General features: G+C 36.0%; 2 protein-coding genes across 3 annotated transcripts; both read left to right on the plus strand.

The window, feature by feature from the left end:
* Nucleotides 1-503: 503 nt before the first annotated feature.
* On the plus strand, nucleotides 504-5665 carry LOC125188638 (C2 and GRAM domain-containing protein At1g03370-like). Of its 2 annotated transcripts, none has more exons than XM_048085606.2 (9): nucleotides 504-1345; nucleotides 1600-2838; nucleotides 3076-3258; nucleotides 3391-3674; nucleotides 3785-3901; nucleotides 3998-4260; nucleotides 4479-4746; nucleotides 4827-5099; nucleotides 5175-5665. In XM_048085606.2, exons 1-9 carry the CDS (start codon nucleotides 997-999, stop codon nucleotides 5367-5369), a joined length of 3171 nt encoding a protein of 1056 aa, XP_047941563.1. In that variant the 5' UTR covers nucleotides 504-996; the 3' UTR covers nucleotides 5370-5665. The 2 variants fall into 2 exon arrangements, with proteins under 2 accessions (XP_047941563.1, XP_047941565.1); XM_048085608.2 differs by having other exon boundaries at nucleotides 5193-5665.
* Nucleotides 5666-5750: 85 nt separating this feature from the next.
* LOC125189964 (putative F-box/LRR-repeat protein 9) lies at nucleotides 5751-7292 on the plus strand. The gene is made up of 2 exons (XM_089058925.1): nucleotides 5751-6544; nucleotides 6621-7292. The coding sequence occupies exons 1-2, from the start codon at nucleotides 5823-5825 to the stop codon at nucleotides 7216-7218; spliced, it is 1320 nt and encodes a 439-aa protein (XP_088915051.1). The 5' UTR covers nucleotides 5751-5822; the 3' UTR covers nucleotides 7219-7292.
* Nucleotides 7293-12885: the final 5593 nt, after the last annotated feature.

Genomic DNA, 12885 nt, shown 5'->3' on the forward strand with positions numbered 1-12885 from the left:
AAGAGAATTAACTATTAATTTGCGGCGGCGGATTTTCTCTTCATAATCCAACAGGTCCTTATTTATTATCGATTAACACTATCAAATAATTATGATAGAATACTTTATAGTCCTTTATTCACTTTTGAGAAGCATTTAGTTTAAGTCTACTTAAGAATTTTCATCACGCAATGTCATGGAATACTTGCAATAAACCACATGTTAAACATTTATGTCCAAGTAGGATTGGATGTTACTATTTGACAAGTGACCAACCAGCAATTAATCTTCCTTCATGATTCTAAGCCTAAATGAAGTAGTTTTTAACTACGTACATTACTGTAAATGAACTAGATTTGTGTCAAGATAGAGAGAACATGAATTTCTAAAAACGAAATAGTAGTAGTTGATAAATTGAATATAAATATATTTTTGGTAAAAAAGTCAATGAGTCTAACAAGTGACGCGCAGCATCAATTGAATAAAGGAGTCCATCAATTGAAAAGTCTGCGTTGCTTCCATTTTTTTCCAACTAAATTTCCCTCTCTCATCTCCTGATAGCGAAGCGGTGGAGTCCACGATCCAACAAATTCGATCACAGAGTTTTCCTGGGCTTTTAATATCTATCCAATCACTTCTCCTCCTTCAGATTTATCGATCCATCAATCATTAGCTACTTCTGCTTTATTCCAGACTCTCTTTTAGCTGCCACTTCCATTTCATTATTCATTCTTTTTAGAGGTTTTTGCTCCAAGATTCGTTTTTTCTTGGTCCCTTTATTGACTCGTTTCGTCTCTTTGCTTCATTTATACTGCTTACATAGATTTCAGTTTCTACAAAGTTCATTTTTTCCGTGATTCCGCAATGTGGTAACCGGTTTTCTGTTTTCGAGAAACGAATGCGTATACTCTTCGTTGATCGGATTAATTATTGATTGATTGTTTCGACACTGAGGCATTGTTTTCGTTCTATTCTTTGATGAACTGAAGAAACCCTCGCACTGATTTTGAGGTAGAGATGAAGCTATTAGTGCGAGTAATCGAAGCAAAAAACATACCGGCGCTCGACCCAAATGGATTCAGCGATCCGTATGTGAAACTGCAGTTAGGGAGGCAGAGGTTTAGGAGTAAAGTTGTGAAGAAGTGCTTGAATCCTTCGTGGTGTGAGGAGTTCATATTCAAAGTTGATGACTTGAAAGAAGAGCTTCTTATAACTGTTTTGGATGAGGACAAGTACTTCAATGATGATTTCGTTGGGCAGATCAAAGTGCCCATCATTCAGGTTTTGGATGCTAAAGACAAGTCCCTCGGCACTGCCTGGTACACGCTGCAGCCCAAAACCAAGAAGGCCAAGAACAAGGATTGTGGTATTATTCTTTCTATGTTCACTTTGTTTTGTATGCTATGATTTTAGTTGGACTTCAATTTTATAGTACTTGATTAGTTGCTTTCTATATGAATGAATAGTTCCACTTCTTGCTATTGTGGAATGAATAGTATAGCTTGTGACCATTGCCAACTGCATTTTCTGCAAGTACTGATTGTTGTTTGGTGGTGTGGAAGTCTTGATGTGGCTGTGGTGTGTATTCTCCTGATTGTTAAATGCTTTGCCCGATTACAGGCGAGATTCTTCTGACGATTTGTTTCTCACAAAATAACACATTACTTGATGTGCCACCTGTGAATGATCCTGTAACACTGCCAAGAAAGTATGCTGATACGCCGAGTGATACGCCTTCAAGATCTTCCCCTCTTTGGGTTCCCTCGCCTATGAGATCGGAAGAAGTTGCACCCCAAAAGGAGGACAAATGGAATGCATCGGCATTAGCTGGGCGGATAGCACAAATCTTCAATAAGAATGTTGATTCAGCTTCTGTGAGTTCTGTTGATCCTAGTGATGCATCTGATGTAGCGGAAGGTATGGATTTCGCGGTTCCGCAGAACAATCCCGAAGAGCAAAATTCATCGGTTGATTTTGATGAAATGATGAAAAGTATAGAGATGCGAGATCCAGCTGGTGAAGCTCCTACTAGTTTACCTGGTGGGGTTGTTCTAGACCAGTTGTATGCAATACCGCATCGGGAGTTGAACTCGTTACTCTTTTCACCAGAATCTGAATTTTTGAAGACCTTTGCAGACTTAGAGGGATCTACAGATCTTGAAATAGGGCCCTGGAAATATGAAAATAATGGCGAGAGCCTAAAAAGAGTGGTTTGTTATACTAAAGCACCGAGTAAATTGATTAAAGCTTTGAAAGCCATAGAGGAGCACACGTATTTGAAAGCTGATACTAAGGCCTTCGCTGTTCTATCCAGTGTGAGCACTCCAGATGCTCCGTATGGGAAATCTTTTAAGGTAGAAGTGCTCTACTGCATTACTCCCGGGCCTGAGCAGCCATCAGGAGAGCAGTCTTCTCGATTGGAAGTGTCTTGGCGAGTGAACTTTTTGCAGAGCACAATGATGAAAAGTATGATTGAAGGTGGAGCGAGACAAGGTATAAAGGATAGCTTTAAACAGTATGACAAGCTGCTGTCTCAAAATGTGAAACCGCTTGATCTTCAAGATGTAGGTTCTGAGAAAGACCAGCTTTTGGCATCTCTTCAGGTGGAGCCTCAGTCTGACTGGAAATTGGCTGTTCAGTACTTTGCTAATTTCACGGTTGCTTCGACCTTTTTGATGGGTTTATATGTGCTCACACATATATGGCTGGCTATGCCTAGCACAATTCAGGGTCTTGAATTTGCTGGTTTAGACTTGCCCGATTCTATTGGTGAAGTGATAGTGTGCTGTGTATTGGTTCTGCAAGGGAAACGGGTCCTGGAGTTTATGTCTCGCTTTATGCAGGCCAGAGTGCAAAAAGGTAATCTAATTTAGAATTGTGCATCCAACAAGGCATGATTCGTATATATATGTACTAGAAGAATCTTAGTTAAATGCCATCATAGTAAGCACCATGCATCTGAATCCAAAAGCATCATGGCTTATCTAGAAATTCTTCAAATTTAGTTTGATTTATCATCTTATTTATATGCCAAGTTTTGGCTCTCAAAGTTGGTCCAACTAACTTGTTTCTCTGATTCATTTAATCATTTAATAGGTAGTGATCATGGAATTAAAGCACAAGGGGATGGCTGGCTGCTCACTGTTGCCTTAGTTGAAGGGAGCAATTTGGCAGCTGTTGATTCTAGTGGGTACTCTGATCCTTATGTGGTGTTCACTTGCAATGGGAAGACGAGAACCAGCTCGATCAAGTTTCAGAAATCAAAACCTCATTGGAATGGTATGTGTACCTTTGTTTTTGTTTTTCTGGTAAATTATCATATTTCTTGCCAAGATTGAAGAAGTCGACTGGTGTTTTATACATGAATGTGTTGGAATGGGGCCCATCATTGACATTGTCAGTTGCTTGCAGAAATTTTTGAATTTGATGCAATGAATGAACCTCCATCTGTTCTGGAAGTGGATGTTTTCGATTTTGATGGCCCTTTTGATGATGCAACATCACTTGGACGTGCTGAAATAAATTTCCTAAAATCTAATATTACGGATCTGTCTGACATCTGGATTCCTTTAGAAGGGAAGCTGGCTCAGGCATGCCAGTCGAAATTACATTTGAGAATCTTCTTGAACAATAACAAGGGTAGCAATGTCGTTAAAGATTATATAACGAAGATGGAAAAGGAAGTGGGCAAGAAGGTAATGACTTCTATCGCTGCAGATTCACTTCAAAAATGGGGTAGCACTTTTGTGCACTCCCCCCCCCCCCTCCTTTTGAGCTTGTTAAACAGCATGCTCCTGTTTTGCAGATAAGATTGCGTTCTCCTCAAACAAATTCGGCTTTCCAGAAGCTTTTTGCATTACCTCCTGAGGAGTTTCTCATCAACGACTTTTCTTGTCATTTGAAGCGGAAAATGCCTCTCCAGGTATATATATGGATTGCTCGTGTTGGTGCTTAAGTCCTTAATCCTTTTCCAGACTAATGTATGCTAGTTACTGATTTGTGCTAATCCTCATTCCAGGGCCGTCTATTTCTGTCAGCGAGAATAATTGGGTTTCATGCAGATCTATTTGGTCACAAGACGAAGTTTTTCTTTCTCTGGGAAGATATAGAAGACATTCAAGTCATACCTCCTACACTGTCATCAATGGGCAGCCCGATCATAATCATCACACTGTGGCCCGGAAAAGGCTTTGATGCACGGCATGGAGCAAGGACACAGGATGACGAAGGCAGGCTGAAGTTTCATTTTCATTCGTTTGTGTCCTACAATGTTGCCCACAGGTATGTTCAAGAATAAATGAGTTACTTTTGTACACTCGACATTATTTGTAAAGTGTCTACTATTGAGAGTGATGCTACCTTACATCCTCCTTTAATCACTTCCCATTCTACTAATCTTGGAATGTTATTTTTCTTCTTCTCCGGAAGTGTTTGTTCGCTTCTTTTCTATTTTCAATCGTTCAATACATAATATTGCCAAACTTAATTTTTTGTGTCAGAACAATTATGGCTCTGTGGAAGGCAAGAGCCTTGACACCTGAACAGAAGGTGCAGATTGCAGATGAAGAATCCGAAGCCAACACTGCTGTCGAAGAGGAAGCCTTAGCCAAAAATCTCCCAGCTACGGACGAGGAAGTTGAGGCTAAGAGTCAAGCAGTAGACGAAGAATCTGAAGCCAAAAGCCTGCGAACTGAGGAGAGTGGATCTTTCCTGGGAGTTGAGGATGTTAACATGTCTATGGTTTATTCTTCCATACTATCTCTTCCGGTGAGTATCTACCCCCTTACCGACTCATTCCTTCCTTCCTTTCTCTAAACTTGCAACTGACTTGTGCTTCTTCACTTCAGACGAGTTTCTTTATGGAGTTGTTCAGAGGGAGTGAAATCGACAGAAGGGTGATGGAGAGAACTGGATGCCTGAACTACACTCACAGTCCTTGGGAGTCCGAGAAGGCAGACGTGTATCAGAGACAGCTTTATTACAAATTCGATAAACGAATATCCCGCTATAGAGGTGAAGTGACTAGCACGCAACAAAAATCCCGCCTCTCTGGAAAACAGGGGTGGCTCATAGAGGAGATCATGACTCTCCACGGAATTCCACTTGGTGACTATTTCACGGTAAGCACACTACACCCGTTTTTCTGCTCTTGTCCGATTCTAGATGCATTTGGTTCCCTCTTGACTCGTTTGCAGCTTCACTTGAGGTATCAGGTTGAAGACCTGCCTTCAAGATCCGTAGGGTGCAGCATTCAAGTATACTTTGGGATAGCATGGTTGAAATACACGAGGCATCAGAAACGGATCACCAAAAACATCGTCTCAAATCTGCAGGATCGCCTCAAGGTCATGTTCAGTGTGCTGGAGAAGGAATACGTTTCAGGGACATAGATAGATCTCATATATTAAATGACTGTCGCTTATGAGGAGACGGGGACGACTGAGCCGCCTTCTCCGTTCGTTCGGGTGTATATACGTTTGACAGATAGCTCACGCTCAGCATCACCACATTTCGGGTTCGCTAATTGGCTGCAACTCTAATCTCATTTGTGATACTATCACATGTTTATGCTCTCTAATTTGTCTGTATTTCTAATCATTTTCGCCTGACATAGTTACGTTGCAAGATTTTGGAATGTTAAATTTATTTTGTTTAATATATTTATATATAGATGGTATTACTTGTATATTGTTTTTGTTTAAATGAATAGTTATTATTGGATTTTCATATCTTTTAACAAACATCCGGATGTTTCTGATAGCATATCTTCTCTTCAACACAAATTTTGCAACTATATACTATAAGTAATTGTGTATCCGCCGCCGCCTTACTCATCTTCCGCCATGTCCAACTCATATTCCCCCAAGCCTACTTTTCCAGCATTTCCACCATCTCCGTTCACGCCACCGTTTGATGAGCTATTCTCGTTGTATCACTTCACTCCCCTCAAAAACAACCCTCATGTCCTTCCTCTACCGCGTTCCATCACTCGCTTTCCATCTCCTAGACCTAGTCCTCTCTTCTTCATCACCATCAACCCTCCCCACTTTGGTTCTTTCCAAGGCCCCCCAATCCCTAAATTCGATGGCAACGACCCCCCTGCAGGCTGCCTTAACCACATCTACGATTTCTTCGAATTCTATGGCACTCCTCTCCATGAGCAAGCCCGCTTACTTCGTATATGCTGGTCAGGCAATGCTTCAAGGTGGCTCCAGTGGATGCGAGCCAACGTTCTCCTGCACCAGACCAAAATTCCGGTCGTTGCTTCATCCTCTTCAGCCCCGTGGATCGAACTGCCCGGGGATGTGACTGCCAATATTCTGCAGAGGCTGGGGGCGGAGGGTGTCCTCAAAAGTGCACAGAAAGTGTGTATTACATGGTGGAAGGTTTCCAAGGATCCTGACTTGTGGCGAGTCATCGATTTCTCCAACCCTAGGCAGGGAGTTTTCAATGACGAGTACAATGTCATGTGCCGTCGTGCAGTGGATCGTAGCCAGGGACAATTGGTCGACCTCACCATTCAGTACTTTGGCGATGATGCACTCTTGGACTACATCGTCCAACGGTAAGTAAATAAGCTATTTTTGTTAGTTAGTGTTAATGTTGAAGTAGGCAGTATCGAATTTTTTGTTGTTTGACAGATCACCGAATCTCAAACGCCTCAAACTTGGAACTTGTTTTTTCATATCCGGATATGGTGCACGTAGAACGATTGCAAAACTTGGAGTATTGGAAGAATTGCACCTTACTATTAGACCAGGAATTGATGTTAGCGACATTGAAGTTATTGGCAAAGCTTGCCCAATGTTGAAATCATTCTCATGCAACGGATTTAAGTGCGTGTTCCCGAATATTTATCACAATATTACTTTACAAAACTTAAGGAATTTGTTTGCTCTCGCAATCAGCAAAAGCATGCCTAATCTGCAGCATCTTCAGCTTTTTGCACATTGGATTGGAAATAAAGGACTTGAAGCCATCCTTAATGGTTGCCCACGCCTTGAATCACTTGACATCCGAAGATGTTTTCATCTCGATCTTCAAGGGGATTTGGGAAAAAGATGTCGTCAACAAATTAAAAATCTTAAACTCCCTAATGACTCGGTCAGTGATGTACCATGGCCCAATTGCGATGGAGGCGATCCGTTTAGTTCTTCTGCATTCTGGTTTGAATTTTACTTATACGACCATCATACAGCTTATCATGACCGTCCTGACTACAACTTCAGTGGACGGTAAATGTATTTTTTCAATTGATTTCTAACGTAAGATATCTATATACTATATATGAACAAATGATACTCACCCTTTTCCCCTTTATTGTGAAACTTCCATTCTTTCTTCAGTTTATAACAATAGTCATATATGCCTGTTATTAGTAATTTTTATTATCGATCTATTTATAGACCGTTATGTCATAATTTAGTTTTTTTTTTTTACTTTTAATACTTGTGTCATTATTTAGTTGACTTGCCCGGGTTTGCATGATTTTGTAGATTTATAATGCGTAACAATATATGGATTGTGTCATTCTCATATGGATTAATTGATTACTAGTAAAATATCAGTCCAACTTTTAACCATCAACATGAAATTTTAAGTCAATAGACCTTTTTTTTTCCATAACACCATCTGTTTGTATTCTTCTCAGTGCTTGAGAATACATATACTTAATATAGGTTTAACTTAATCAGATAAATATGTTGATAAATAAGTATAATCTGCTGAACTTAATTCTAATGTAAATGTAAGTTCAAAACTAAAACATTTTGGCTACAACTTCAGTAGATGATAAAATTATCTTTCTTTTATCCAAGTTACACAAATCGAGATACAGAAAAGCTAATACGTTTTTAAATCAAGCGTACCACATCAACAGTTTTTATTCAATGCTCAATATTCAATCAAAGTATATTGGGTGCAAGATTCAAACAACCTCAGTAGTGAACTCATTAATCTAAGTAACAATTCTTTTAAATTACTTTTTTATTGTTCTTATTAAATTTCAATAAATATAAACTAATATTCATATCAAAATAATTTTATTTGATTGAAAATTGTCATGGGCTGAAAAATTAGAAATCTCAAAGTTGATGTATTTTAATTCAAAAAAGAAAAGGTTAGATAACATGCCAAGAGTGGTGGTATGTATGAGTATGACTATCTTTATGCATAAACCAGGTAGTAGGAAGCTTGTCCTAGTATATGCCTCTGGATCTAAAACTACTTTAGTCAGCAATGATGATGATCTACTTGGCTAAATAGAATGCTTATTTTTTGAGTTCCAATTGTTCTCCTGCAAGAACACTATTTTTGTTATATACGGAATTCTCTTTTGTTGTATGATTACATCTCTTTGATCAATTCTTGTACAAGTTGGAGGTTTTTCTCAAAGCAAGCATCTCATGCTAGAATATAGCCAGGACTCTGAATTTAAGAAATTCAAGGGCATATTCAGTTTTTTACTGTCACCAATTTCTTGTTATATATATGCGATAAGGGCTTCGTTACCAGTCCTGCTTGCCCCTAACGGCCCTAACATTATTTGGAATTCATTGAAATCTTGCACTCTTTTTTCCTTCTAAGTCACCGTCGAGGACTTCATGGTATGCCCAGTTACTAGCCTTGTTATTGCAAATAACACAGCAAAATCAATTAAAGTTTTCAGAATAGTACTAGTTGTTCTCTTGTAACAAGCAGTGTTTTTGTGGCAAAAATGTCACTACTTAGAAAGCTATAACAATACTACTAATTATAACGTGTGTTATTTTTGTTTCTGCACATTTAACATTTATATGAGATACAGCCAAAGAAAAGAATATTCTTGAAATGGGTATTGCAAGAAAATGTAAGTTAAATATCAATGTATCTAAACTGGAAATTTATAGTAATAGAAAATAGAAGCATGGTGAGTTGAAATATGCCAAACTTAATCACTTTGTGTGGAATATCATTCTCAATTATGGAATGGTGGTGGTTTGGACTGTTATGAGAGTGGTGGTACATGATTTTCATGAAAAATCAGTGGTGTCCATTCGTTCAACTAGAGTCTCCATGTATAAACCGATTGCAAATTGCAATAATCTCATAAATTTCATTGTCAATTGAAGTTGATTGGGCTCCCTGTCATATTGGAAGCTCGGAACAATAATTATCTCTCTCTTATACTTTTGACTGCAACCCTCGTTATTCCTTTTAGATTATTTCAAGATTGATTTATAATGATAAAAAAAAATAAAAATTGTTCGTAACTACAAGTTTGGGCTTTCTTCACAACGTGCGCAGAATTGCATAGTAATTAATCGATAAATAGTGAAACACATTTCAACAATTTTAATTGTAGCAATAAAGACACTATTTTTGCATTTGTGCAATTAAGATACTCTCTCAAATTTGCGCGTGACATCCTGTTTGAAAAGAATTCCGAAGTCCATGTATATCACGTGTTTTAAGGATATTTTAATAGTTTCCATATATAAAATTATTATCATAGTGCACTAAAATGATTATCATATTGCACCACCAATTTATTAATTGTTATTCTTTTATATGGATATATAAATATAAATTATATTAATTTATTTTATGGGAATATTTATCTTTTTTTTATACGAATGAGTATACAACGTACGAGGAGTGATCAATTGCTAACTAATTAGCAATCCCAAACTAAGACTAAATCTTAGCCATTAGATTAGAAGATCTAGTAGTTGAAATAATGTCATATGGATTATATTTTTGATTAAGAAAATTAATAAATAAAATTAGAGGGTATTAATGTGAATTCCTTTTCATTAAAATCATCTTAAAACTTTAAATTTACGTAACTCTCTCGATTTAAATATTTTTTTGCAAAAAATATATCAAATTAAGGATAATTTTATAAGGATTCCAACGAAATCTCAATTGCATATGTTCCGACGACGTTCGAATGATGAAATTTGATATTTTTTATTTTAGTTTTCGTAAATGTTGATAACCAGATTTTTATCAACAAATACATCAAAAAATCTCAATAAAACAATGTAAAAATCTCAATAAATATGTGTTGATATTTTCTTGTACTAGTGTTGATATTCTTATGTCATATTGTTGATATTTATAATACACTATGTTGATATAAAAAAACATTCACGAAAATTATCATATGATAATATAATGACGATATTACCCTTTTGTTGATATTTTGTCTACTATTTATTGAGATTCGTAAGATTTAATCTCATCCACTCATTTTAAAATCTGAGGATGGAGATTTGATCTTGATTTTGGATTAGAGTGTTATAAGCATTAGATAATGAACCTACATACTTCTATTTTTTTAATCATTACGCATAAACTATATACTGAATGTTAAGTTAAAATATTAATTAAGATAGTTAATTAATAAAATGATCAGATGGATTTTATACTGGACAATATATTATGAATTTAAAAAAATTAAAATACTACTATTATTTAATGGGTTATTCAAATTAAGGGTTACAATCTTATTTTTTACGACTTAAATAAGTTATCTTGATAAAGAAACATCAACTATAAATCTAAGAAGGTAAAATTACTAGTCAGAAATATGTCGTCTTTAATTTATAGATACAACTGTAAAAAATAACTATAAAATAATGAAGATAAAATTAAACATATATGAAGATATAATAACCAATAAATTATAAATATGGTGAATAATATATTTACTTGACTAAAAAAAAGATCAGATTTTTATACATACGATTCTAGAAATTTATGTGATAGAAGTATAAAAAATGAATAAATATATACTCAAGTAAAAAAAACAAAGAAAAAAGCATAATACAAAAAGAGTGAGCTTATCAAATATCAATGGCATTAAATGATAACTTTTTCAATTGAAATGAACAATTAATAATTTTACGTATTGTGTGCGTATGTGGTTGTATATATTGTATATGGGAATTATAAAATTTTTCCTAAAATACTACTCCCTCCGTTCAATAGTAGTAGAGTCATTTTGCTATTTTGGTACGTTCCATAGTAGTAGAGTCATTTCTTTTTTTGGTAAAAGTCAACACATTTTTCCACACCTACTTTACTCTCTCTTACTTTATTCTCTCTACCTTTTTCATTTCCTACTTTATTCTTCATTTACTTAACTCACCTAACACAACTTTTTCTTAATCTCCGTGCCGAAAAGAAATGCCTCTACTACTATAGAACGGAGGGAGTATCATATTATGCTATTATAATTTATAATCATTTGGCTACATGTGCTATGCATTTAATTTGGCAAGATATTATTAATAAGGCATATCAAATAAGATTCCCATGTCATATACATATAGAGAATTTTTTTCTCGATATTATGATACTTTTGACATTTAAAGCAACATATGAGCTAACGACAACATTTTAAACTAATACTCCCTCCGTGCCCTATTAGGAGTCACTCTTTAACCGGACACGGGTTTTAAGAAATGTAAAGAAAAGTTGGTTGAAAAAGTTGGTAGAATGTGAGACCCATTTTTTTATATTGGTTTTATAATAAAATGTGAGTGAGTTGAGTTAGTGGAATGTGGGACCTACTTACTATTTATGGTAGAAATGAAGTGTGACTCTTAATTGGGGACGGACCGAAATGGAAAAATGTGACTCTTAATGGGGGACGGAGGGAATATTTGATAAACTTTTCTTTTCTAATTCAACAATTCTATTTGTTGAATTTAAATTTGAACTATATCATTGTTGGGTTACACGTGGTATATCACCACAGCAAAATATTACTCATTCGTATGTGATATTGACCTTGTTTTAGAACATTCACATTAGAAACAGATTAGCATTTAGCAATAACTTAGTAAAAAAAAAAACTCCTTCGTCACATCATCATGTCCTTCTCATAGCCTAGCCATCATCATGTCCTTCTCATAGCCTAGCCACATTCCTAGCTAAGTAATAACATAGTAATAGTATAGTCAATGCCCTATCCCACCCCCAAAAAAAAAAAAAAAAAACCCAAAAACAACAACAAAATAAATTGAATAAAAAAAAATATAAAAAAAATGAAATAGAAATAGAATATATTAAAAAAGATTAAAAAATCGGCTAGCCAATCGCTCTTCCACAATAGTGGACTAGCGATCGGCTAACCGTGCTAGTCCACGCCCTAGCTCTAGGGCGTTGGTTTTTCGTCCACTCGGCTAGCCTACCGCAATAGCGGACTAGATAAGCGCCCTAGTTGCACGCCGGTGGCTAAGCCGTTGGCTAGTCCACTATTGTGGATGCTCTTAACTTAGTTGCAAATTTTAAGAAATACTACTCCTTTCGTTCATGAAAATAGTCTCATTTTGTCATTTTGTAACGTCCACAAAAGATAATCCTATTTCTATAAATGAAAATACTCTTTCATACTATAACCATTTTTTCTTCTCTCACATACTTTACCTACTTCTTTGTATCTCTTTTACTCTACCTGTTTTTTCTCCTCTATTAATTTATCAAATTTCTCATCAAAACTTATGCAGTCCTATTTTTTTGGACGGAGGGAGTATACGAAAATAAATGAAATATTAGTGAAAATGATTTACCATGAACCCAAAATAGAAAAAGTAACCAAGGCAGACTTACGAAAATGACAATAAACTTTACGTCGCAGATATATGGAGCACTCTCTCCGTCCCAATTAAAATGACACACTTTCTTTTTTAATTTGTTCCAACTAAAATAACACATTTCAATATTTTGAAACTTTCTTTACCAATGTTTGCTCTCTCCAATTAAATATTCAGCTTTATTTCTTTCTCTCTCTATTTAATACTCACACTGACTTTTCTTTCTACAATTAACCACATTAACCAACAAAACCTTGTGCCGACTAAGAAATGTGTCACCTTAGTCGGGACGGAAGGAGTATTATTTTATTAAATAAATTAT

Source organism: Salvia hispanica, chromosome 5 (genome assembly GCF_029641045.1).
Source record: "Salvia hispanica isolate PSC_SH4W2 chromosome 5, Shi_PSC_v1, whole genome shotgun sequence".
Taxonomy (NCBI): Eukaryota; Viridiplantae; Streptophyta; class Magnoliopsida; order Lamiales; family Lamiaceae; genus Salvia; species Salvia hispanica.

Excerpts from the sequence above, each read along its gene's own strand:
- LOC125188638 (XM_048085606.2), top strand. The coding sequence starts at position 997 with ATGAAGCTATTAGTGCGAGTAATCGAAGCAAAAAACATACCGGCGCTC. Across the intron at positions 3,259-3,390 it reads ATCAAAACCTCATTGGAATG|AAATTTTTGAATTTGATGCA; the intron begins GTATGTGTACCT and ends AGTTGCTTGCAG. Across the intron at positions 4,747-4,826 it reads CTTCCATACTATCTCTTCCG|ACGAGTTTCTTTATGGAGTT; the intron begins GTGAGTATCTAC and ends TCTTCACTTCAG.
- LOC125189964 (XM_089058925.1), top strand. The coding sequence starts at position 5,823 with ATGTCCAACTCATATTCCCCCAAGCCTACTTTTCCAGCATTTCCACCA. Across the intron at positions 6,545-6,620 it reads TTGGACTACATCGTCCAACG|ATCACCGAATCTCAAACGCC; the intron begins GTAAGTAAATAA and ends GTTGTTTGACAG.